At 34.8% G+C, this 27,972-nt stretch overlaps 1 protein-coding gene and 1 long non-coding RNA gene across 4 annotated transcripts in view; one reads left to right on the top strand and one right to left on the bottom strand.

Moving 5' to 3' along the window:
• The window catches only part of LOC127857916 (uncharacterized), a 29,111-nt gene extending 18,407 nt beyond the window's left edge, over positions 1-10,704 (bottom strand). For all 3 annotated transcript variants that reach the window (XR_008038676.1, XM_052394666.1, XM_052394667.1), the window contains exons 1-3: positions 10,576-10,704; positions 2,658-3,324; positions 1,849-2,007 (exon numbers count right to left, since the gene is read on the bottom strand). Coding sequence is in view for 2 of the 3 variants with exons in the window: in XM_052394666.1 (XP_052250626.1) it covers positions 1,849-2,007; positions 2,658-3,188 (690 nt within the window). In the remaining variant the exon portion in view is untranslated. The remainder of the gene's footprint in view (positions 1-1,848; positions 2,008-2,657; positions 3,325-10,575) is intronic.
• A 5,734-nt stretch (positions 10,705-16,438) lies between these two features.
• On the top strand, positions 16,439-27,717 carry LOC127857923 (uncharacterized). Its single transcript, XR_008038677.1, has 7 exons — positions 16,439-16,503; positions 17,916-17,977; positions 18,752-18,813; positions 22,980-23,041; positions 25,083-25,144; positions 26,823-26,884; positions 27,659-27,717. It is a non-coding gene; the product is annotated as an uncharacterized LOC127857923 (long non-coding RNA).
• The last annotated feature ends 255 nt before the right edge of the window (positions 27,718-27,972 follow it).

Raw genomic sequence — 27,972 nt, 5'->3', positions numbered from 1 at the left:
AAAACTGGCACAGATTATGATGGAAAAGGGCATTGGAGCTGTGGTAGCATGGAGCACAGCGGTCAAGGAGGCCAGAATTTGATAACGTTTAATAAATGTCACCTGCTGTACAGACATCATTTGTAAAACTGGTGATAAACAGTGAAATTACAACAAACAGTTTATGTTGTTAAATAGTTTTATTTTATTTTTTACTCTGTGCATCAAAATAACTTTCTTGTGTTCACTAATTATTTTCTGATAAAACCTGATTAAACAGTTACACGACACAATTCTGTTTATTTGCTATGTCATTTATGGTCTAGTAGACATCAGATTAGGGCTAGTTAATTGTAAGAGGAGCTGGTCCGATGGTCCGGCTGTAAAAAAGTTAATGTCGAACCCTGAGATTAAATTTTTGATGACAGAATGACATAATGACGGACAGACAAGCCAAAAACAATATACCCTCGATCGTTCGATCAGGGGGCATAAAAATGGTTACAATAAAATAGCATATTTATTTAAACTAAAATGTCTACATCAAAACAAAAAGTTAACATAGAACATAAATAAAATAATTTGATTCTACTGGGACTCGAACCTTGGGCCTCTCACATGTGAAGCGAGCGTGTAACCACTACACTACGGAACCGCTTGAAAAATCACCTTCTTACTAAGATATTAACAAGTGACTGTAGTGTAAAGGTTATCAATAAAGCAATACACCGTGCAATTGCTGTCGTCTTGTAAAATTGAAGAAAATACGCGTTAACCAAAACTCTAACAGCAATAGTCTGCGCTATTGTTAGAAAAACCACAAGAAAAATATATTTTGATTATGTTTTGTTGTTATACAAAACCAGACAGTTTCACCGGTTTTCATATTTGCCAGTCCCTGTGATCTTTTATTATTGCCCAGTCCCTGTGATCAGTTATTAATTTAAAAAATTAGCTTTGCATTATTTGCAATACATGTTGTAGTTAATGAAATAGGCATAAATGCAGTACTTATTTACACTAATTAACACAAAAAATCACCACTGTGCAATCATAATTATAAAATGTGCAGCGGATACATATAACGAATTTCCTAGATGAGTTTAATAAAATATGGTATGATATGACAACGAGTGTCAGATCTTTTTTATCACATGCTTTTAAGTGAGCAAATTAAATAAATATTTACGCAAATGATAAATCCCGAATGTTGTTTACATTTCTTGTCGTCATTTGAGGTTGCAACGTCATTTCAGCAAAATAACAAAATGCGATTGGTCGATAAACGAAAACTAAGCCAATGAAAACGCTTAAAATGTATATTACACATGTGTATGATAAAATTATATGTAATGGTTATATTACATGGGACACAGGGTATGGCATGTGATAAAATTCCATCCTTTATGATCAAACATCCATTAAAACGATTAAGCTGTGAAAGTTTGAGCGAAATCGGCCACGAAGTTAAAGACAATCAGAGTAGACACATTGTATGCATGTATAATATATAATTGTAAATAGTGGAAACCAAGAAAAAACACAATAATTCTCCAAACTCATGTTGCAGCCAAATTGTGTACGATCATCTCCACATTAAGGTAATTCAGATGTGAATATTATGCGAAATAAACTCAAGAGAAGGAGCTTCGGGGCGGTCTCACGTATGTAGGTACGGACGAAAAAGTGCAATACTTATTGCCTACCCATTTCTGGGAAAACAACGGTATGTTATAAAACATTTATTTTTCCTTATGCGTCGTTGTTAATTGTATTATAGTTTTATAATGTGCACTATTCTTTGCTGGTTGACAGACGTTACAAACCATTCTAAATTTATAAATATATAAACTGGTCCCTTTAACTTACATCACTAAGTCTTTTACATGCTATGATGGCTGAAGGATCCTGTTGTAAGCATGGTGGGTCAGCCAGGAGCGTGGACAGTGTCTTGAAATAGTCCTGCAAGTCAGCATCTGTAACCTTGCAGTCGGATGTGTGTCGCACATCTCGGCCAATCTGTCGAACCTAAGAAAAAACTAATCATGATAAATAAACAAGTATTATATTCGAATTTTAAAGCGAGTATGTAGAATGTTAATGTCCACATTTCTCTCTCACAATTTTATAAGCTTATCAATATGATTTGTGCATGTTAATAAAGTTTATGAAAAATAAAGGACCAGCAATGAAATAAAGTATACTGCAGTATACTGTATACAGCAAAATGAACGCCGATACCGACACGTTTATTATTACAAACCAAAGCGTGTCTACGTGTCGTATGAACAAAGCTGCGTCAGCTAATGGGCATTTCCAAATAGAGAACAATTCTTGTGCACATGAAGGATTTTTTTACGTAAACAATAATTGCAATTTAATTAAACTTTATTTATTTAATGGTACTGCTTTTTCTGAATTGTTGTGTTTGTGTTTGATGTTTTATAAGTTTTGAAAACAAGTACATGTATAAAGATCGTAAATACTCGCTTTGATGTACACATACTTGAAATGACCAGTGTGCGTTAATGCAGTATTTAGAAAGTCATACAATAGAAGTTAATGAAATATGCCACAGCTTTTATGAAATACTCTTTAATTTTCGCAAACACATTCAGACATGAGTAAAACAAATAGAAACACTACTGTTAAAACACTTAACTTGTGCTTTGTATTACCTTTTCTAGAGGACATTGCTTATCAGGCGGTGGAGGTGATAAACATAAGGGGGAGAGGCATGTCTGGAAATGTAGGCAATTCAACATGATGCTTATCACACCATTACAGTCTGATTCCTGGACCGAGGAAATGCTGCTATATCCGTCCGGAGGGAGGTAGCATTTACCTATTTCCCAATAATTTAATGCCCACTTTTCCGCACGAGTGTTTCTCCAGGAAGGTCCGCCATATCTGTGTTGTAACATGATATTATGTTTTACATTATCACATATTGGGCATGGCTGCGGTTTCTGTGATTTGTGAAAAGGACAATAATTCCGTTTCCTCTTGTTACAATATGGGTTTGTCGGACATTGTATGAGGTTTCCAATTGGGCAGTTTCCACAACTTCTACCAACAACGGTGTGTACTTTCTGTAATTCTGCGCAAAGAAAGTTAGTGAGTCCTTCCTTCGTAACATTGAGTCCTATGCACGCTTTGAACCAATTATTGGTCTCCTTGTCGCCGATCAGGTGTGTGTTAGCGGCCATACTGCACTACTAGCATGTACCGGTTACTTGCTTTGTTAATGGACAAGCATAAACACGACATACATTCCTTGATATGTTACATTCCTCTTGTCAACATAGTCTCCGAGTATATGGCCTTTTGAGTGGAATTCATCATCTACAATAAAAACCGTCCATGAACAAAACTCATAAATTTGATTTAGATTACAACTGTTTAACATACATTAGTTTATATACATGCTATTAGTGCATAAGCATAAAGTTTATCTTTTCACTCAGTTATACTGGCTAACTGTATACATATGAGCTCTGCTTCATGAAATCCTGTCATGACAGTACGATGAGATTAGTCGAGATTGGCATTTTTGACGCCACATATAATATTGCCTCTGCATTTGAGACGCTCATTAGACAAAGCTGTTTTGAATCAAGCCGATTTATAAAAAAGCCTTTGTGTTGCTATTTGAAACCAAGGAAAGTACACACTTATCTAAAGGACGTATATTTCGGATTTCGCAGAATTTTTCCAGCAGACTTTGCGTTGAACGATGATTTAAATTAAGTCACTTATCAGTCGCTTGTTGCAAGTCTCGAGGTAGATTTGGTTAAATTTAAAAAAAAGTATTGGTTTAGTAAAAAATCGCTAAATGTCAACGTTCTTTTCCACCAAAAACATGTATAATTTTTTTGTGAGTACAAGTATTTGTTTTATTGTAAACCAAGTTTTAATGCTAGTTTGTAATTATCAGTACTGGCATGTATTTCAAATGTTGAAAGAGTTTAACTTTTAGTTTGCTTTTAAAAAAGTTGAAATTTGGGAACTCAACATGATTTATAACAAGAGCACCGCATAACGGGTGCCACGCTCGGCTGCGAAAGCTTGTCAGATTTTTTTTTTAGAGGACACAGTGACCTTGGCCTTTGACCTAGTGACCCAACAAGAGATGTGTGTGTCAGAAACACAATGCCCCCTACTGCGCTGCATTGAAATAAAATATATATTTATCATTTGGCTGGTATAGAAATCATCTCCCTTTAAAGGTTTTTCTTCCCTTGAATTTTGTCCAATTGAACCGGGGGGGGGGGGGGGGGGGGGGGGGGGGGGGGGAGGAGGGTCTCGCAGTCAATTATGACCATGTCAGACATCAATTGGGAAAATTAGCGCGATAAACCGTGAAATTGGGAAAAATAGCGCGATAAACCATAAAATTGGGAAAAATGAAGCATTATAAATAGGATTATAAGTAACAGAAGTGATATTGTTTTTAAGTGCATGTTAAGGGAGTTTTCTAGAAAAGGAGTCTGGTCAAATTTTTTTTTTTTTAATCAATAAAAGTGGCAAGTTTGGGAATGATTTATGAACAAAAATGACTAAATTCAAGTTATATATTTTGTAAGATGTTAAAAAAATAAAGTTGAGACCTAGATTTAAGAAATCATAAGTTATATGAGACTTCTTTCTAAAAAAAACAAAAAAAAATTTTTTTTTTTTATTTTTTTTGGAAGTTGGGCTTTTTTGGGAAATTTTGGTCAGAATTTTGGGAAAAAACGTGTATTTTTGCGATTGGGAAGCAGCCGAAATTCGGCTGTAAATTTGAGCAAAAAAAATCACTGGAGTTGATTTTTCATTTTCATAAAATAAAAAAGTCGATCATGTATCTATGAACATAAGTCCACAGGTCAGGGTTCCCGCTGTCGATCGCCATTGGCGCCAATTGCGACAAAATAAAAAATCTGGCGACAAAATTTCGTAAATGGCGATTTTAAAATTATCGGCATTTTTCTGCGTTCATATTTTCTTAAAATGACAAAAGACGCTGTGTTTACCAGCCGCTTTACGGCAGTCGTAATACTATAGATTTCCTTAACTGGTTCCCCGTTGAATATAACCGTTGACTATAATATACAACAGGTACAGGCTAATGTATCGGCGATTTGAATTGGATAACGCGAAGACCAATCGGAACGTTGTTTATTACTGTCGGGAATTCATGACGTTAACGTTTATCCGCTAACATGCACGCGACGTCATGTATACTATCGACGTCACTTTTCATGTTGTATATTAAACAACTTCGTATGAACGTCTAATAAAATGTCGAAACTAACGCAACTGTTTTCGTATTTCGCAGTTTTTTAAAACCATACGATCATCATACGCAATAATAACGAGCTTTTGTTCTTACCTGTCAGCTGTCAAAAAGTTCGGGAAATGTTTTGTTTCCGGTTTGGAAATGGTACACGGATTACTTCCCCTGAACCTCGTATAATCTCGCGATATGTTAACCGGTCCAAATTTGGACCGGTAAAATTAGCCTGTACCGATCCCTATATAGAGAGTAACGATAGATAAGGGGAGGTAACCAATCTATAGATTTCCATGGTGTAATCGATACAGCTGTAATCAATGGAGCGTGGTGCTGACTGCCGACTACCGCAAAGTGGAATGTTATGGTGATAATTGCGATTATCTGGGGTGTTGTTGCAAGTTATCTTAATTGGTCGGCAGTTTTATTGCTTCAGAGATAAGGCAATATTGAAATATACCGATTTTGCGCTTAAATGTGAAGTGTTTGTCACAGTGTTCGAAGCAGATTCAAGACCGTTAAATTGATAACAATGACAATCAAAAAGGTAAGTATCGATTGTTTTTAGAAAAATCTGTGTAATTATAGAAAATAGTAAAACATTTTACATCTATTGGTTCTATTTAAACGGTGACATATTGCTGTTTCACTCGTCAAAATGGCAAGTTCAGAGTGTAAAACGACTTTTAGAAAGTGAACATTAGATGCTGCTTATTTTGAGACTCATTCAAAATGCAAACGTTCCCACCGCTATTATTCACCAGCTAACAAACAAAAACCAAACAAAGACAGTTGTTTATCAGAATTTCATTTCCTTCAATATGATTTCCAACACACAATCTATGCTGTGTGAACTCTTTATATCCTCAACACTTATCAATTCATTCACTACCGGATGTACCTTAAAAAAAAAAGGTTAACATAGTTCAGCACATGGAAATCAATTTGACATTTGATATACACAAATGCTTATTTTATTTGACTGTTGTGTTAAGGGCTCTATGTAGTAGATCATATGCTAGCACACATTTATATTATTAATATACTTCACATTCATTGATTATTATTAGTATTATATTAATATTATATTTCCCTTTTTGTATTTTCAGAATACCATAAAGCTTCTGAAGCACCAAAACTGTGGCAACATATTCAGGCTGCTAAGAAGGTGTCAATCAACAAGAGTTACAACTGATTGAATGTGCCTTTATTGAATTAACAATGTTAAATGTGTTGTTATTATTAATACTACTGTTATTAAATCAATTCCTTTAACATACTGTAAATGCTCAGTTTTTGTTTGTATTATAATAACATGATCTTCATTGCCCAAATGTAGCCCCAGTGTGGCGACAACTTTTTAAATTTGGCGAAAGTTAAAGTGGCGACAACTTTTGAAAGCCCAGAGGGAACCCTGCAGGTATGTAATGAACATCAGAGAAATTATAATTATATCATTTAAAAAGACCTTTGACAAATCAATCATTTGGGTTATACATAATCTAAATAATAAATCTGTACAGTAACTGTGAAAAGAACTTCAATTCTTGGTAAGCAAATATATAATATGGGATTTATAATTATATACTAAATTACTTCCCTTTAAAATAATTGTCTGTAACAAATCTCTATTTTTAGTAGCAAATAATTAAAAGCCACTACCGTGACTGTAGATTCACCACTCAAAATGTGCAGCTTCATGAGGTACACTTCAATATTGAATAATTATCTCCCTTTAAAGCTTATTACTTCCCTTAAATTTGTATTTTTTACCGTAGACTGTAAAGGATGACATTGACCTTGACCTTTTACCACAATGTGTTTGTCAGAAACACAATGCCGCCTATTGCGCCGCTTTGATTTATTTAACAAAAATATATACGTGGGCAGGTCAGATAACAGGGTTTTTTCTCCACTTTTTGGGAAGATAGCCCATGGCTTTGGAATTGGGAATTTTATCGGCATTTTCATGAAATTGGGAAAATAAATACGTTAGCCTTTTTTTTCCACATGAAAAGTCCACTGATTAGGGAAATACTAAATTTGATATAACTCTTTATAATCATTCAAATTAAAAGAACAAAATCATATAATACTTTGTTAGATGTAATTGAATTGAAATTGAGATAAAATACGCATTACTGTAGACTTCTTTAAAAAAAAAAAAAAAAATTTTTTTTTTTTTTTTTTGGTTATTGGGAATTTTTTGCCACATTTTGGGAAAAAAGTATACTTTTTGGGATTGGGAACATAGCCGAATTTCGGCTATAAAATCGGGCCAAAAAAAACCCTGGATAACTATGTCCATTTAAAGCTTATTACTTCCCTCACTTTGTTTTTTCGACCCTAGACCTTGAAGGATGATGTTCACCTTGAAATTGTACCACTCAAAATGTGCAGCTCCATGAGATACAGATGCATGCCAAATATCAAGTTGCTACCTTCAATATTTAAAAAGTTATGGCCAATGTTATGGTTTTAGCATAACGCCTACGGCGGACGATGAGCTGGCTACGACAATAGCACGGGTTTTCTCCAGAAAACAGCCTCGTTAAAAATTAGTTTGGCCCAGTTTGGGAATAAGCAAGAGGCCAGGAAATAAAATTTGTTAGGACACGATTATTTGGAAAACAGACGACAATATACTTTAAACCTTAATTCTTAACTTCGATATGAATTTGAACCTGAAATCCAAATGTGATTCAAAATTATATTATAAAGCAAACTACAGCCCACTTAAATATCGTTAAGTGTTAATGTTCACAAACCGTCATTTGGTGGCATTCTTAACCTTGCTTAGACAGGTTTAAACTTAATGTATCAAGTTTTAACGATTTCATCCTGCTTGTTCGATGCTTATTTTATATAAATTGATACCACCTATCATTATATTTCACAAAATAACAAATTGTGTTCAATACAATAATAATGTGAAGAAGCAGATGAATAATTCTTTGAAAGATTTAGCAATAGAATTACATGTATTAATGTGAATGTGCTTGTGGCATTCAAAAATAATATGCAATTGATTAAAGCTTCATTTACATAATTACAACTGTACACAAATGCTAATTGCAGATGTGCATGTTGATACAAATAAGCTGTCGAAATGTTCATTATATGGGACACTGTTGTAAGCCCGTTTAATATACCTGTGTTGTAATTAAAGATAGTGAACATATCCACATTGTGCCATTGTTTACAAATAAGGCAATAACGTTCGTTCCGAGGAATATAGTTTTGGGATGTTTTCTCAAAGGATGGACAGAAGTTCTTAATTTGTATAATGTAAATATGGAAGCTAGTAATTGGCTAAGTAGTCCAATAGTTAAACAATCTTATTTATGTATATAGAACAAAACTGTTATTCCATTGTCCATATGTCATTTAATGTATAACTTTCAACTTCAGCGAACTATGTAGTCCACTTCTTGTACTAAGTTAGGCCCATAAACATACACAGTTTAAAGCATTATAAGCTACCTGTATTGAAGGAATACAAAAGGTGTGTATTGCGCTAATATAAATCGATGGGTGCTGGAGGTTTCGGTAAATGACAAGTTCGGTAAATTGATTTATAGAGTAAAAGCCGTGGAGGTTTCGGTAAATTGATTTTATAGAGGAGGTATACCTACGAGGTGTTAATGACACCTATTATCGGCTTACAATAACATTAGGGGCATTTATTTGCAAACTGTGGATTAATTTTGAGTAGAGTAATTAATGCTATGCCTAAGGTAAAGAATTAAGGGAAATGAAAATGCAACCTCTGAAAAACGAATTCTGTTAGGAAATTTTTGGTTAATTTTACGATTTAAATAACGCAATACTGTTGTTTGTTTTTAAATTGGTGCTTTTATTTAAATAACATAATAGTAACATAATAGTAATAAGAAATAATGATTTATGGCGGAATCAATGAAAGCTCTTCAATTAAGTTTAATGCTATTTTAAAAAGTTTCTTGTAAAATATGATTTAATAAAAATGATTTCATGTTGAATTTTATATTTATTTATATGTTTTATTATTTCTTTCTGGTTTCTGGTTGAGAAAAAACACAAGAAAAAACAATATATAAAATTTAACTGATAACTAGGAAAAAGAAGCGAGAAATTTATTTATATACGAAACAAACATATTTGATCTTAGTATTTTAAACCACCGAAACTTAACCATTATATAAACATGAGGTAGTTTGCCAACATAATGAATATGTATCCCAGCTCTTGCCACGTGGAGGCCACCTCTTGTAAGAGCCACATTATTATATTTTTTTAACTGATACGCTTTAATTAAGGTTTTTATCAACTAATTGTTTAAAAACATATATAAAATACAAAACGACCATGACCTTAATATATAATTTACCTCCATCGATTAGAATATTTATAGGTTGCAAGCCTGGATAATTAATAATAACACTTTGCAAACATCTCTAATTTGATAAAATCAAGTCCGTACATTTAAACCGATAAATTAATTAGTGCCAAACAACTCAATTAATGTACATCAAAATTAATCCACAGTTTGCAAATAAATGCCCCTAATGTTATTGTAAGCCGATAATAGGTGTCATTAACACCTCGTTGTAGGTATACCTCCTCTATAAAATCAATAATAAAATTTACCGAAACCTCCACGGCTTTTACTCTATAAATCAATTTACCGAACTTGTCATTTACCGAAACCTCCATAACCCAAATCGATTACGCCTAAGCTACTTTACATGTGATCGTGCTTCATACCTGTTTACCTACTCCGCGGGTAATCCCAGCATGTTACTATATTAAGGATTGTTATAAAAATACTTCGCGGGAAAACACTAAAGGTTTCCCGCTGAATGCTTTTTATAGCACTTAGGCTATTTCCTCTTATGACCAAACCATATAATGAATAAATAAACACCAATTAGTTCTGCATTCGCCATTATAATACCATTATTATAGAAATGATATGCAATTTACTGCAGTACAGACAGTTTTCAGAAACTAATTAGATTTTTAGAAAACGTCTTCATTTCGACATTTGTAACCTAGCACGACTACATGATTTAAATTCTTATAACTGATACTACTGTTGCTGAATTGTTAACATGTATCCTACCGCAACCCAAATTCGACGACACCTAAATTCGACGATCTTCTATTTGTATTGATTAAATGGATGATTATTGTCTTGAAATCATTTCAAAGTAATACAGCCGAGTTTAAAATTATTATTTTGTCCTATTAAACATTTCATTATTTCTTTCATTATTTGCTAAATATTGCTTCATGTAACCGTTACATCGTCGAATTTGGGTCACACTGGGATACATTACCTGCCCTCGGACGTCTTATCCAGCATCTCATAACGCGTCCCTGTCTGTTGAATTGTTTTATTAGCGACTTTTAAGTATTTTTTCAATAATCGTACCATGTTCTTTTTCCAGAGTTGTACCAAATAAGTGCAGCGCATAAACTGATTACGTAGGCACTAGTGAGCTGTGCGATTGTCGACCATTGATTCAAATTACATTAGGCATACAGTAGGGTCACGATATTTTTTATAGTAATAATATGATTATAGGTGCTACCTAATTTACGGGCAAAAGCTTTTAAAGTTTTTTTGATAACCATGTATTTTAAATAAATATATGGACATGATTGTGTTCAAAATATTATAATTGTTGCAATAATTAAGTAATGCATAAAAAAATCAATCTAAAAACAAGTTACATGTTCCAAGCTAAAAGATCTAGCATCTTATATTTTTTGTTTTCTAGCCACTGGAATTTATAGTTGGTTCGGTGTCTGTGGTATAGTGGATGGGGTGTCTGCTAACTGGCTTAGTCACTGGGAGGTCTCTGTATTGATCTCTTAAGTGGGAGCATTCTTTAGATAACCCTAAAGACATACTATGGCGTACCATTTGGGTTGAAAGTCAAGAAGACCTACAAGTTAAAAAGAGGAATGTACGTCGAAGTACAATAATTGTACGTCGACATAAATATAAAATACACTTCGAAGTATATATTTGTACGTCAAAGTACAATAATTGTACTTCGACAATCACATACATGTTTGTACTTCTACATACACATTTTCTGAACAGCCAATCAAAACACTAGTCTCTCGAGCCGCTTTTCCTTCAGATTTATTCATAATAAATGTTTAAAATCTCTTTTTTAATTGAGGACAAAATGAATAAAAATATCAGAATGGCAAAAAAAAACACATAGAAGTTTCAAGTATTTAATGCATTGAAAAAGATTATATACAAATTTGAAGAAGATTCAATTGTTACCTTTTTTAAAATTAAAATTATTCAGCATATTGTGAGTATTTATTGATCATGCGGGGCGGAGTTTCACGGCCGTCCACCGCATTACTGTGTAGGAAATTCCCAACGGTAACCAAACAGTTACCAAGCATTAACGGGATAAATAATGTATTATAACCTCCCCGTTGGTCGTATTTTGTGATAACCATAACTTGCGTAAGTCAGAGGTTATTCCGCAACGCCAGGTCAATAAATACGCACAATATTTATGAGTTAGCGGTCGATAAACGCATAATTTGGTATAAATTATAATAATATTAATGTTTAATAAATACGCACAATATCTATGAGTAAGCGGTCGATAGTCGCATAATTTGGTATAAATAAATATAATACGTACGTTCAATGTCAAATATCTCTAAAAGCAACAGATGTAAGGTGTCTTCTGATTGGCTAACACTCAAGGGTCGGTGAAAATTGTACGTCGAAGTACATTTCTCGTTCTACCTAGTAGGCCTTGTAGACTTTCGACGTCATGGTACGTCATATAGACACTAAGTACTGGTCCTACCTAGGAACCAGTTTGTTTCATCAAATGTCTCAATTCAACTTGACAGCTTGCTAAAGCAGTCGCATTTAGCATACAGTACACTGATTTAACATAATCAAAATCATGTGATGTGTAAAATCAATTTTGATTGAAATATTTGACAGGATTTTTTTAATCCAATAAGTTTAGACTGCCACATAACACACACTACGTATTGAAAGCCATACCTGGAGCTTTCGTCTGTATACCACTGACTTCATCAGAAGAATGATTTCTACTGTTGGGAAACGTTAACACCACTAATTGTCTTCTTATTTATTATCAATGTATAATTATGTGTAACAGCATAACAACATACTTGTTTCGCAATTAAAATACAGGTATCTTGCAGGTTTCTAATTTTCTTTCGCAAACTATTGTTGAATAGTTTAAATTGTGTCGCCATTAAAAAAACTAGCCATTTTGTAGCAATTCTAAAATCACAGTCTAAACTGCATACACTTAGCTCTATAGTTACAATTTGAATGCAAATATTAGAATGCATCATGTTATATCATCCATATTTTTTTATTTAAACATTCAAAAAACACATAACACAGTACATATATAAAAAGAAATGTGGTATTGTGTGGATATACAAAACACTTCACATCATTTATTTGCACATAAAATAATAGTTACAAAATAAGTAAAACTAAAACACTGTCATCAACCTACATTTCAAGAATATTTACGTATATAAAATTACAAAGTGGTGTTATTGTATTACCTTTTACAAAATTAACATTGCTGGTTTTGCACTAGCCATAAAACATTTATCATGGATTAGCAAGTAACAACCAATTAATTAATTACACAATAGAACGGAAATCATATTAATTGCATTATGCATTTACTTAACAAGCTATTTGCTACTGTTAAGAATTACACTATTACTAAAAATGATCACAGGTACTTAGTGCTTTTACATACTTGTGGTAAGTTTTGTATTACTAGTTTGACAATTATTGGCAGACACTTGTCGATATACAGACAAAATTTGCATGGGAACTTTCATATTTTTTCAGCATAATTGCCTTCAAATTGTTAATTTAACAACCCTTTGACAATGTTTGCACATCTGATCTTATTATACCAAAGCTGATTTTTGTTTATAGATAGACATATATAGACTTTTCAAAGTTCTATAAAATTTCACACATGTTCCATACAAGTAAACAAACAGAACCAATAAAGATCACCACAGATAATAACTGTGTGTATAGCTTGGCAATTTTGATAGTTCAGGAATCCCTCCTTTGTTGATTTCTGTAAACCAAAACTGTCAGTTTTGCTGGGTAGAATGGCTTGTATGATGCCCAGCTCTTGCCTTGGCAGAACAGCTTCTAAAAACGGAAAACCAACAAATATCTTAAAATTTGATCAATAATGCAGACAATTTATAAATGTCTGGTTTTTTGTTGATTTCGAATCTGGAAGATTTTTTTACGTAAGATTGTGGTACGAAAATCCAACGGTATCGGATTTTGTGGTTTTAGGCCTAAACTAATTATAGTGATATGTAACCTTTCGGGATATCGGTAAAGTGCGAGCAGACGAGGTGTAAATACGTTAAAAATTAAAGCTAAAAGACTAAAAAGTTAGATCTGAATATCTTTAAATTTTGTGAATAAATGTGTTTCTGGTTGATAACAACGACAACTTACCAGAATATTGCCCATGATCACACGTAACACTTCTTTCTGAGAGCGAATGGAAAACGCGTCACAAATTCTGACACATAAACAGTAGGGTGTCGTTATTGAAATACCGCGAGAATACTGGAAGAATAGAGATGCCAACTAGTTTTTAAAACAAATAATTTTTTAACAAGCGTTTGTGATTTATCAGGATAATAATAACAATAAGAATTTGAAAAGATCAAAGCAAATAAATTCGACAGAAATCTGAGATTCGGCAATATATTTTTGACGGGTTATGTTCCCCTAAATTGTGTTCGGTGAAGACTGTCACTATACGTAGTGAACCAGTCTTCGGCTTATACCCACTGAAGAAGAGCATTCAGGGGAGATAATTGATTAATGACTTTATTCTGGAACGGTTGCGAAGAAAAACAAATAATGCGAGAATATTTAGTGCGATTCGCTACACATTTATGATGTCATTGATATAACTTTTCCTGAGGTATGTATTTACATGTGATTTAGCATATGTCAAAGTGTTTTTGATTTGTTCAAGGTCATAAATAGCATCGCGAAAATATATGTCGCGTGGCAAATTTTTTTGAGAAGTATCCATATGTGGTATTCTTATGTAATTTTATGTCTAAATTCCCATATGTATGAACGGTCAACGCCCGCTTCGCGGGCTTTCGCCCGTATAAGTCATATTTCGAATGAATTCAATAAGCATCTATATAACTCTGACACAGGAACAACTTAATACAGATAGTTCATGATTAAAATTTAATCGACGTAGGCTTCGGATTAAGCTCAATTTAATACATAACAACGGGTGAACGAATGATCAATAAAAAGCTCACATATTATTGCTTTCATATTCTGTAATTTTACAATTAATTACATCAAATTCAATCGGTTCCCGTTACAAAACGATACAATTTCAAAGCATTATTGATGCCATTCTTTTATTTCAGACACTGAAAACCTGGTATTGATTGCCAGATAAAAATTGTGCCCTTCCAAGAAATAAAATTTAGCAAATATATAACGTACATGTTATAAGGCGTATATTCACGGCCGTAAATCACAGGCGGCACCTCTTTTTGCGATGCATTGCCAAAACCAATGATGTGGTGCTATTGACAGAAGGTGGCGCTAAAGCACATTTTCAGCTATTTTAATTTTTGGTGCCGACCAAACACTCTTTGTGTCGCATTCTAGATAACGGACTCTAGATACACTCCGTGTCTAGATTGAGTGTTCGATCTTTTTTCTTACTTCGATCATTACGAAATATAATCGAATGAATAAATTGCAGTTTCAATATAGTATAGAGTCATGATATTTGTAAAAGTAATATAAGTAGATGAAACTACATTTTAAATGAATACAATTAGCATATGTATAATCTGACACAGAAACAACTGAATACAGATATTTCATGATTAAACTGAAATCACTGTATGTATTTCATTAAGTTAAATTAGATAGACAACGGTTGAACGAATGATCAATAAAAAGGTTAAATATGTTATTGCTTTCATCTTGAGTTAGGTTATCATTAAACTAAATCAAATTCAATTTGTTCCCGTAACAAACGATACAATTTAAAAGCATTCTTAATGACATTAATTTATTTCAGACACTTAAAACCTGGTATCGATTGCCAGATAAAAATTGTGCCCTTCCAAAGAATAAAATTTAGCAAATATAGTACATCCATTTCATAAGGCGTATATTCACGGCCGTAAATCACGGGCGGCACCTCTTTTTCGCCATGCATTGATAAATTAAATGAACCAATTCTACTTCCGAGGTAGCGCTAAGGACCGTATGTTATGAAATGTCACGGATAATTCTACATAGTGACTTAGTTGTATATGTGTGTATTTTTCAACGTATTTCGCATTATTTTGACAATCGGGCAATGTGGTGAGATTTAGCGAAGATTTATTCATCTACAAATGTACAGAAACATACAATAACAACCAATTTGGAAACGTGATGACCACGTTATGGCGTGGTACAAATTTTAACAGAACACCGAAGTGTTTTGCCTGGGTGACAGGAAATTTTATCCCAATGAAATCGCTAACAACGTCAAAGGATTGCTTTTGACATGTTTAAGTTGTTTCATGGACAACAAAATTGAATTCTTGTCGATCTTATAAGATAATTCGGTGTTTTCCAAAAGAGATGGAGCCAATGCCTATGAGGTGGCGCTAATGACAGAAGGTGGCGCCAAAACACATTTTCAGCTATTTTAATTTTTGGTACCGACCTTACACGTTTTGTGTCGCATTCCAGATTGAGTGTTCGATCTTTTTTTTCTCTGATTATTATGATACTGATTTCAAAATGAATGGGGATCCCTATATCCATTTACTGTCGGATTTCCATTTTCTAAAAATAGATCATTGGAAATAGTTTCAGGTTTACCATTAAACATATTATTCAATGCGTGTACATTAAAGCTACAATATATCAATACTTGGTATGTATTTCACCCGTTTATGTCAATTAATTTGTAACAGGAACATGCTGATATATATATATATCTCGCAAAGATATCAATCCGATTACAAAAATCAGTAATGCACATCGAACTGATAGGGTGTTTTCATATCAGTTATTGTGTTATTGTTTAGACTTCATACCTGTAAAACATATTGTTTTTAATGTTGAAGGTACAATCATGAACCCCCCCCCCCCAAAAAAAAAGGGAAAACAGAGCAAGGTGCAAAGTGGAGGAAAGGTAAATATGGAGTGTTTGTATGCTATAGCGCTGAAGGAACAGTTTGAATGCTTCATTCTTAAAAAGCTATGTCGAAAAAAGCCTTGGAGGGGGTCTAGAAAGGGAAAGAGGGTTCAGCTAACTTAAGAATTGTCTTAATGATCCTTGCGTAATACAATTTACATTTTGACACATTCAACTTCGTAAGTTCCCGCACAACTGTTGCTCTCTTCAACTACATCACTATGAAGAAAATATATTTAGCCGCGTAAGAAAAGTCTAATGTGGACTGAACTGCGATGTAAAACGGATTGTCATAAAGTTCTGGCCCTTGGTCACTACACTTGATGTCAAGTTGTAGGGTGTCGCACCTAAAAAAGGAAACACTAAGAAAGAGAGCCAAACCGCTGCCACGCGGCAATACATTTATTCTAAAATAAACCATCATAGCTTCGTATTAAAGGCTCTATAAAGGTGACAATCCGTAATTATTTACCTATTTTTAAATATTTTTTTTCATATTTAATTTATAAAGGTTATCAAAAACAATATATATATGCTGTTGGACATAACCATACAAAAATGAGCAATACAACTTGTTTTAAGCTCAAAATACAGTGTCCTCCAAGTCAATTGTGTTTACAAACAATCAGTTTATTTACATCGCTGTTTACTTGGGAAGGTGAAAGTGAAAGTGACTCAGGTCAACAAAAATATCAATCTCCACGCAGAGTTGTCGTTCCTTGCTCTCACATACAACTCTGCGAAAGGCTCAGCACGCCATTTTGTCTATAAAATAGGTAAAACCGAACAAACGCATTAAATGTATATTTTATTGGATATTTAAGATCGCATCCATTAAATGAAAAGATATGACTTTTAAATGTACGATAAATCGCCAAAAACTTGCGAGTTTTAATGCAACTCTTTGGAACTATTTAATTGCCCATTTACGCAGATATAATCAATCCACGCACTTTACAAATGTAAACAATTGAACATAATTTTTATTGAGTGACGTTAGGAATTGCTTCGACGTGTGTATGTATGTTGGTTTCTTAACATCAAAAAACATATAAATTTTATAATAATGAATTAAGACTGATATAAGATATCATGGTATGAGATGGTTTTCTTTAATGCAGTGAATGCAATGTAGCCGTCGTGCAAGAGATTGTTTAGTATACTGTAACCTCAATGATGAACGCTTGGTATGATCATGACATGATTGAGACGCTTTCATAACAATAGGTTACAATATACTAAATCTTTTTGGAGTGCAATGCTATACTCTCTAAAGACATGAACATCATTTATTTGAAGACACGGTTCTCTGTAGGGTCACTTGCCATGACTTTATTTTAGTATATTTCTGTGTGCATGTGGCAGGGAAAACATTGTTGTTTACTAGAAATTCACTCTTTTATCTGAAGATTGGAGACTACATAAGACTTTGACAGATGGCGGGAAACCCTCATGAACTGGATAGAAGCCGGTAAATAGATGGCCGTAAAACAGTGACTTTTGATTCGTGGCGAGTTCTTTCTTACATGTCGCGTGACCTATCTTTTTTATTGCTTAAATCAATTCGGCTTGGAATGCTCTTCGAGAAAAGGTATGGTTATGAGGGTCTCTATGCGCAAAAGTTTGACTTTATTTTTCGTTAAAGTTATTGCATTTACATTGAATTTGTGTAGGAAATCTTTTACTATATTGTAACCTAAACTAGCTTTAGGTAAAAAATGTAATATCATCTGCAAGTGCAAAATATGACTGGGAAAGCTGATTTTTGGTCATTTCTTAGCAAAAGAGAAGAAAATTAGTGCATTAAATGCATGAATTCAGATTATTTGACCTGGAATAGTTGTTTTTCAAGTTGACCCCCCACCCTTGTATAGCCAAATAAGGGCTTAATTGCTTTCCGACTTAAATTCAAAGGCATTTTGGTTGACCGTGTAGCGTTATTGTGCTACATGCAGTCAGAATTCAACGCCAAGGACTCCGCAATCCAGTAACGCAACAATAGCTTGTGCGTAAAGCATGAACATTCAAACAGAGCCCCATTTTACCTACATGGAATGGCGGACATTTTTACAGTTTTGACAGTGCAACAGATGCTTAACTGAGCCAGCTTTCATATTTAGTACAATCATGCGTATAACAAGCTTTATCACCTCATATTATTCATAGAAATACACTTAAAATACATAAATGCATGTTTTTTTCTTCATTTTATATCTATTTCTATTGGGTATTTTGACTTTTTCAGGTAGAAGAATGTCTGCGACTAAGCCGAGGGCCACTTGATAAGGGTTGTTGATGGTAAAACAGGTAATAATACTAATTTATTATCATGTACACAGGCAAATAAGCATATTTATGATGCTTAAGGTGTGAAATACTGTCCTAATCAGTTTTGTGGTCACTCAAACTCTTGCCGTCGTGCAATTCCCATGCAGTTTGTATCGATTATTCCGCGTCCTGACACGTAAAGCTCCTGCTCTGTTGGCAGCAGAAGTTGGCACTCAACATGTTTATCCTTGTTCCTGAGCATGTATGCAGCACAGCTGAGTTGATTTGCTACTTGTTACCCTACAATTAGCTTGTGTTTGGTACTGTTTTCTCACAATATGCTTACAGTCATGGTTCCGGCTTGAGAAGATGTCGCGTCCGACTTAAACATAGGATTGTTGTAGCGAGTGTCCCCTTCATCGTTTACATTAGAGGGATCTTTTTGACAAAATTTGGCACTTTCAGCAACCAGTTTTGTTTTTTATTTGGTAAATGCTTCTCTCATTCAGTGATTTAAGGGCAGTATTGACTTTATTCGCTTGTCTTTGAATACAGAGGTGACATGGATCAATGATGTTTGATGTGTTGAGAATTCTGCGGGAAGCTGTGTCCCCAAAAGAAGTACTAGAAACCTCTTTCAGGAAGCCTGCATTGATCTGAGCTGCCTTTCTGCCCCTGTTACTACATGGAACCTCATTTCTAAGCTTAAAATGCTTGCCTACATATATGTATCTTGTTCATTTTAACCTTTCCGTCCATTCTATACCCCCAAAATGAGCATTTTTTCTTTCGCTTGGTTCTGAATCCCCATTTTTTAGCTCATCTATTTTTTGAAAAAAAATTATGAGCTATTGTCATCACCTTGGCGTCGGCGTCGGCGTCGGCGTTGGCGTTGGCGTCGGCGTCCGGTTAAGTTTTGCGTTTAGGTCCACTTTTCTCAGAAAGTATCAATGCTATTGCATTCAAACTTGGTACACTTACTTACTATCATGAGGGGACTAGGCAGGCAAAGTTAGATAACTCTGGCGTGCATTTTGACAGAATTATGTGCCCTTTTTATACTTAAAAAATGGAAAATTTTGGTTAAGTTTTGCGTTTAGTTCCACTTTTCTCAGTAAGTATCAATGCTATTGCATTCAAACTTGGTACACTTACTTACTATCATGAGGGGACTGGGCAGGCAAAGTTAGATAACTCTGGCATGCATTTTGACAGAATTATGTGCCCTTTTTATACTTAGAAAATTGACAATTTTGGTTAAGTTTTGTGTTTAGGTCCATTTTATTCCTTAAGCATCAAAGCTATTGCTTTCATACTTGCAACACTTACTAACTATCATAAGGGGACTGTGCAGGCAAAGTAATGTAACTCTGCCTGGTATTTTGACAGAATTATGTGCCCTTTTTATACTTAGAAAATCGAAAATATGATTAAGTTTTGTGTTTAGGTCCACTTTATTCCTACAGTATCAAAGCTATTGCTTTCATACTTGCAAGATTTATGAACTATCATAAGGGGACGGTGCAGGCAAAGTTATGTAACTCTGACTGGCATTTGGACGGAATTATGGGCCCTTTATACTTAGAAAATTGAAAATTTGGTTAAGATTTATGTTTTGGTCACTTTACCCCTAAAGTATCATAGATACTGCTTTCATACTTGGAACACTCACAAACTATCATAAGGGTACAGTAAAAGGACAAGTTGCATAACTCTGGTTGTCATTGTTACGGAATTATGGCCCTTTTTTGACTTAGTAACTTTTAATATATGGTTAAATTTTGTGTTTCGATCCACTCGAAGTATCAAGGCTATTGCTTTCAAACTTCAAATACTTACATGCTATCATGAGGTTACTGTACCTGGCAACTTGAATTTTACTTTGACCTTTGAATGACCTTGACTCTCAAGGTCAAATTATTAAATTTTGCTAAAATTGCCATAACTTCTTTATTTATGATTAGATTTGATTGATACTTTGATGAAACTACTCTTACCTGACATACCACTATAGACTTCACCCAAACCATCCCCCGTGCCCTCCCCCCCCCTCCCCCCCCCTCCCCCCCCTCCCCCCCCCCCAATTTTTTTTATTTTTTTTTTTTTTTTTTTTTTTTTTAAGATCATCTCACAAATGACCACCACACCCTCACACTATACCCCCACCCCACCCCCCCCCACCCCACCCCACCCCCCAAATTTTTTTTTTGATTTTTTTTTTTTTTTTTTTTAAGATCATCTCACAAATTATCACCACACCCTCACACTATAACCCCCCCCCCCCCGATTTTTTTTTTTTTTTTTTTTTTTTCGCTTTTTTGGAAGATAATGTAATAAATGTCCACAACCCCACACTATACACCCCTCTTCACTCCACTCCTCCCTCCTTTGTGATTGAAAATGAGAGTCCCTTCACCTTTAAAAAGAAAATAGATGAGCGGTCTGCACCCGCAAGGCGGTGCTCTTGTTACCCAGATTGCCACCATAAAAATAGTCAAAAGTACTTATTTTGTGCCCAAAATATGAAATTTTGTATTCTCTTGAACCTCTAAATGAGAGCTGGCAATGCATATTGACCATCTGCTGCAGTTTAAAGGCACCCATGACATTATATGCTAGGATATATCATTGGCCTCTGGCAAATAAATGGGCTCCGAGCGACAAGGCGCGTTTCAAGATTTCACACTTTTATTGGTGCTAAACAACAAGTTATTGGAAGCTTATTGATTTCTTCTCTTCAAAGTATCTTTGATCTCTCATTTGTACTAATTTGTTTATTGTCTTGGATGAAATTGGATTTTCTTTGCTTTGAAATTGACATTTTTGGGGTGATTTAAAAAAAAACACACAAAAAAGACATTATCAAAATTGCTTAAAGTGAAAATATCTAACAAATTCATTCTTTCACCACCCCCGCATAAGCCCCACGTGCATGTCCATTTGGTTTGTTTTGGTATTTTGTTGCAGATATTGAACTTAGCACATTTAAACCTTAAAGGGACATTTAAGCTTTAACAGGCCTAAAATGGCCTTCTTTGGACCGAAAACACCTGCGTGTGAAAATATGAAAAAAAAATGGCCAAACGGACAGATAATCCAGCCAAACTTATTACATGTGTGCAATATGAATAGGAAGATAAGAATATGCAAGAAAAACACATTTTAATCAGAAGATATTTTTCCTTTAGGTTACAATATACTAAATCTTTTTGGAGTGCAATGCTATACTCTCTAAAGACATGAACATCATTTATTTGAAGACACGGTTCTCTGTAGGGTCACTTGCCATGACTTTATTTTAGTATATTTCTGTGTGCATGTGGCAGGGAAAACATTGTTGTTTACTAGAAATTCACTCTTTTATCTGAAGATTGGAGACTACATAAGACTTTGACAGATGGCAGGAAACCCTCATGAACTGGATAGAAGCCGGTAAATAGATGGCCGTTAAACAGTGACTTTTGATTCGTGGCGAGTTCTTTCTTACATGTCGCGTGACCTATCTTTTTTATTGCTTAAATCAATTCGGCTTGGAATGCTCTTCGAGAAAAGGTATGGTTATGAGGGTCTCTATGCGCAAAAGTTTGACTTTATTTTCGTTAAAGTTATTGCATTTACATTGAATTTGTGTAGGAAATCTTTTACTATATTGTAACCTAAACTAGCTTTAGGTAAAAAATGTAATATCATCTGCAAGTGCAAAATATGACTGGGAAAGCTGATTTTTGGTCATTTCTTAGCAAAAGAGAAGAAAATTAGTGCATTAAATGCATGAATTCAGATTATTTGACCTGGAATAGTTGTTTTTCAAGTTGACCCCCCACCCTTGTATAGCCAAATAAGGGCTTAATTGCTTTCCGACTTAAATTCAAAGGCATTTTGGTTGACCGTGTAGCGTTATTGTGCTACATGCAGTCAGAATTCAACGCCAAGGACTCCGCAATCCAGTAACGCAACAATAGCTTGTGCGTAAAGCATGAACATTCAAACAGAGCCCCATTTTACCTACATGGAATGGCGGACATTTTTACAGTTTTGACAGTGCAACAGATGCTTAACTGAGCCAGCTTTCATATTTAGTACAATCATGCATATAACAAGCTTTATCACCTCATATTATTCATAGAAATACACTTAAAATACATAAATGCATGTTTTTTTCTTCATTTTATATCTATTTCTATTGGGTATTTTGACTTTTTCAGGTAGAAGAATGTCTGCGACTAAGCCGAGGGCCACTTGAGAAGGGTTGTTGATGGTAAAACAGGTAATAATACTAATTTATTATCATGTACACAGGCAAATAAGCATATTTATGATGCTTAAGGTGTGAAATACTGTCCTAATCAGTTTTGTGGTCACTCAAACTCTTGCCGTCGTGCAATTCCCATGCAGTTTGTATCGATTATTCCGCGTCCTGACACGTAAAGCTCCTGCTCTGTTGGCAGCAGAAGTTGGCACTCAACATGTTTATCCTTGTTCCTGAGCATGTATGCAGCACAGCTGAGTTGATTTGCTACTTGTTACCCTACAATTAGCTTGTGTTTGGTACTGTTTTCTCACAATATGCTTACAGTCATGGTTCCGGCATGAGAAGATGTCGCGATTGACTTAAACATAGGATTGTTGTAGCGAGTGTCCCCTTCATCGTTTACATTAGAGGGATCTTTTTGACAAAATTTGGCACTTTCAGCAACCAGTTTTGTTTTTTATTTGGTAAATGCTTCTCTCATTCAGTGATTTAAGGGCAGTATTGACTTTATTTGCTTGTCTTTGCATACAGAGGTGACATGGATCAATGATGTTTGATGTGTTGAGAATTCTGCGGGAAGCTGTGTCCCCAAAAGAAGTACTAGAAACCTCTTTCAGGAAGCCTGCATTGATCTGAGCTGCCTTTCTGCCCCTGTTACTACATGGAACCTCATTTCTAAGCTTAAAATGCTTGCCTACATATATGTATCTTGTTCATTTTAACCTTTCCGTCCATTCTATACCCCCAAAATGAGCATTTTTTCTTTCGCTTGGTTCTGAATCCCCATTTTTTACCCAGATTGCCACCATAAAAATAGTCAAAAGTACTTATTTTGTGCCCAAAATATGAAATTTTGTATTCTCTTGAACCTCTAAATGAGAGCTGGCAATGCATATTGACCATCTGCTGCAGTTTAAAGGCACCCATGACATTATATGCTAGGATATATCATTGGCCTCTGGCAAATAAATGGGCTCCGAGCGACAAGGCGCGTTTCAAGATTTCACACTTTTATTGGTGCTAAACAACAAGTTATTGGAAGCTTATTGATTTCTTCTCTTCAAAGTATCTTTGATCTCTCATTTGTACTAATTTGTTTATTGTCTTGGATGAAATTGGATTTTCTTTGCTTTGAAATTGACATTTTTGGGGTGATTTAAAAAAAAAACACACAAAAAAGACATTATCAAAATTGCTTAGAGTGAAAATATCTAACAAATTCATTCTTTCACCACCCCGCATAAGCCCCACGTGCATGTCCATTTGGTTTGTTTTGGTATTTTGTTGCAGATATTGAACTTAGCACATTTAAACCTTAAAGGGACATTTAAGCTTTAACAGGCCTAAAATGGCCTTCTTTGGACCGAAAACACCTGCGTGTGAAAATATGAAAAAAAATGGCCAAACGGACAGATAATCCAGCCAAACTTATTACATGTGTGCAATATGAATAGGAAGATAAGAATATGCAAGAAAAACACATTTTAATCAGAAGATATTTTTCCTTTATAAACTAGCTTTAGGTAAAAAATGTAATATCATCTGCAAGTGCAAAATATGACTGGGAAAGCTGATTTTTGGTCATTTCTTAGCAAAAGAGAAGAAAATTAGTGCATTAAATGCATGAATTCAGATTATTTGACCTGGAATAGTTGTTTTCAAGTTGACCCCCCACCCTTGTATAGCCAAATAAGGGCTTAATTGCTTTCCGACTTAAATTCAAAGGCATTTTGGTTGACCGTGTAGCGTTATTGTGCTACATGCAGTCAGAATTCAACGCCAAGGACTCCGCAATCCAGTAACGCAACAATAGCTTGTGCGTAAAGCATGAACATTCAAACAGAGCCCCATTTTACCTACATGGAATGGCGGACATTTTTACAGTTTTGACAGTGCAACAGATGCTTAACTGAGCCAGCTTTCATATTTAGTACAATCATGCATATAACAAGCTTTATCACCTCATATTATTCATAGAAATACACTTAAAATACATAAATGCATGTTTTTTTCTTCATTTTATATCTATTTCTATTGGGTATTTTGACTTTTTCAGGTAGAAGAATGTCTGCGACTAAGCCGAGGGCCACTTGATAAGGGTTGTTGATGGTAAAACAGGTAATAATACTAATTTATTATCATGTACACAGGCAAATAAGCATATTTATGATGCTTAAGGTGTGAAATACTGTCCTAATCAGTTTTGTGGTCACTCAAACTCTTGCCGTCGTGCAATTCCCATGCAGTTTGTATCGATTATTCCGCGTCCTGACACGTAAAGCTCCTGCTCTGTTGGCAGCAGAAGTTGGCACTCAACATGTTTATCCTTGTTCCTGAGCATGTATGCAGCACAGCTGAGTTGATTTGCTACTTGTTACCCTACAATTAGCTTGTGTTTGGTACTGTTTTCTCACAATATGCTTACAGTCATGGTTCCGGCTTGAGAAGATGTCGCGTCCGACTTAAACATAGGATTGTTGTAGCGAGTGTCCCCTTCATCGTTTACATTAGAGGGATCTTTTTGACAAAATTTGGCACTTTCAGCAACCAGTTTTGTTTTTTATTTGGTAAATGCTTCTCTCATTCAGTGATTTTAAGGGCAGTATTGACTTTATTCGCTTGTCTTTGCATACAGAGGTGACATGGATCAATGATGTTTGATGTGTTGAGAATTCTGCGGGAAGCTGTGTCCCCAAAAGAAGTACTAGAAACCTCTTTCAGGAAGCCTGCATTGATCTGAGCTGCCTTTCTGCCCCTGTTACTACATGGAACCTCATTTCTAAGCTTAAAATGCTTGCCTACATATATGTATCTTGTTCATTTTAACCTTTCCGTCCATTCTATACCCCCAAAATGAGCATTTTTTTCTTTCGCTTGGTTCTGAATCCCCATTTTTTACTCAGATTGCCACCATAAAAATAGTCAAAAGTACTTATTTTGTGCCCAAAATATGAAATTTTGTATTCTCTTGAACCTCTAAATGAGAGCTGGCAATGCATATTGACCATCTGCTGCAGTTTAAAGGCACCCATGACATTATATGCTAGGATATATCATTGGCCTCTGGCAAATAAATGGGCTCCGAGCGACAAGGCGCGTTTCAAGATTTCACACTTTTATTGGTGCTAAACACAAGTTATTGGAAGCTTATTGATTTCTTCTCTTCAAAGTATCTTTGATCTCTCATTTGTACTAATTTGTTTATTGTCTTGGATGAAATTGGATTTTCTTTGCTTTGAAATTGACATTTTTGGGGTGATTTAAAAAAAAACACACAAAAAAGACATTATCAAAATTGCTTAGAGTGAAAATATCTAACAAATTCATTCTTTCACCACCCCGCATAAGCCCCACGTGCATGTCCATTTGGTTTGTTTTGGTATTTTGTTGCAGATATTGAACTTAGCACATTTAAACCTTAAAGGGACATTTAAGCTTTAACAGGCCTTAAATGGCCTTCTTTGGACCGAAAAACACCTGCGTGTGAAAATATGAAAAAAATGGCCAAACGGACAGATAATCCAGCCAAACTTATTACATGTGTGCAATATGAATAGGAAGATAAGAATATGCAAGAAAAACACATTTTAATCAGAAGATATTTTTCCTTTAGGTTACAATATACTAAATCTTTTTGGAGTGCAATGCTATACTCTCTAAAGACATGAACATCATTTATTTGAAGACACGGTTCTCTGTAGGGTCACTTGCCATGACTTTATTTTAGTATATTTCTGTGTGCATGTGGCAGGGAAAACATTGTTGTTTACCTAGAAATTCACTCTTTTATCTGAAGATTGGAGACTACATAAGACTTTGACAGATGGCGGGAAACCCTCATGAACTGGATAGAAGCCGGTAAATAGATGGCCGTAAAACAGTGACTTTTGATTCGTGGCGAGTTCTTTCTTACATGTCGCGTGACCTATCTTTTTATTGCTTAAATCAATTCGGCTTGGAATGCTCTTCGAGAAAAGGTATGGTTATGAGGGTCTCTATGCACAAAAGTTTGACTTTATTTTTCGTTAAAGTTATTGCATTTACATTGAATTTGTGTGGGAAATCTTTTACTATATTGTAACCTAAACTAGCTTTAGGTAAAAATGTAATATCATCTGCAAGTGCAAAATATGACTGGGAAAGCTGATTTTTGGTCATTTCTTAGCAAAAGAGAAGAAAATTAGTGCATTAAATGCATGAATTCAGATTATTTGACCTGGAATAGTTGTTTTTCAAGTTGACCCCCCACCTTTGTATAGCCAAATAAGGGCTTAATTGCTTTCCGACTTAAATTCAAAGGCATTTTGGTTGACCGTGTAGCGTTATTGTGCTACATGCAGTCAGAATTCAACGCCAAGGACTCCGCAATCCAGTAACGCAACAATAGCTTGTGCGTAAAAGCATGAACATTCAAACAGAGCCCCCCATTTTACCTACATGGAATGGCGGACATTTTTACAGTTTGACAGCGCAACAGATGCTTAACTGAGCCGCTTTCATATTTAGTACAATCATGCATATAACAGAGCTTTATCACCTCATATTATTCATAGAAATACACTTAAAATACATAAATGCATGTTTTTTTCTTCATTTTATATCTATTTCTATTGGGTATTTTGACTTTTTCAGGTAGAAGAATGTCTGCGACTAAGCCGAGGGCCACTTGATAAGGGTTGTTGATGGTAAAAACAGGTAATAATACTAATTTATTATCATGTACACAGGCAAATAAGCATATTTATGATGCTTAGGTGTGAAATACTGTCCTAATCATTTTGTGGTCACTCAAACTCTTGCCGTCGTGCATTCCCATTGCAGTTTGTATCGATTATTCCTCGTCCTGACACGTAAAGCCCTGCTCTGTTGGCATCAGAAGTTGGCACTCAACATGTTTATCCTTGTTCCTACATGTTGCAGCACAGCTGAGTTGATTGCTACTTGTT

Source organism: Dreissena polymorpha, chromosome 14, assembly GCF_020536995.1.
Source record: "Dreissena polymorpha isolate Duluth1 chromosome 14, UMN_Dpol_1.0, whole genome shotgun sequence".
In the NCBI taxonomy this organism is placed as follows: domain Eukaryota; kingdom Metazoa; phylum Mollusca; class Bivalvia; order Myida; family Dreissenidae; genus Dreissena; species Dreissena polymorpha.
The sequence above is the reverse complement of the archived record's forward strand: the minus strand, read 5'-3'. Positions and strand labels throughout refer to the sequence as shown.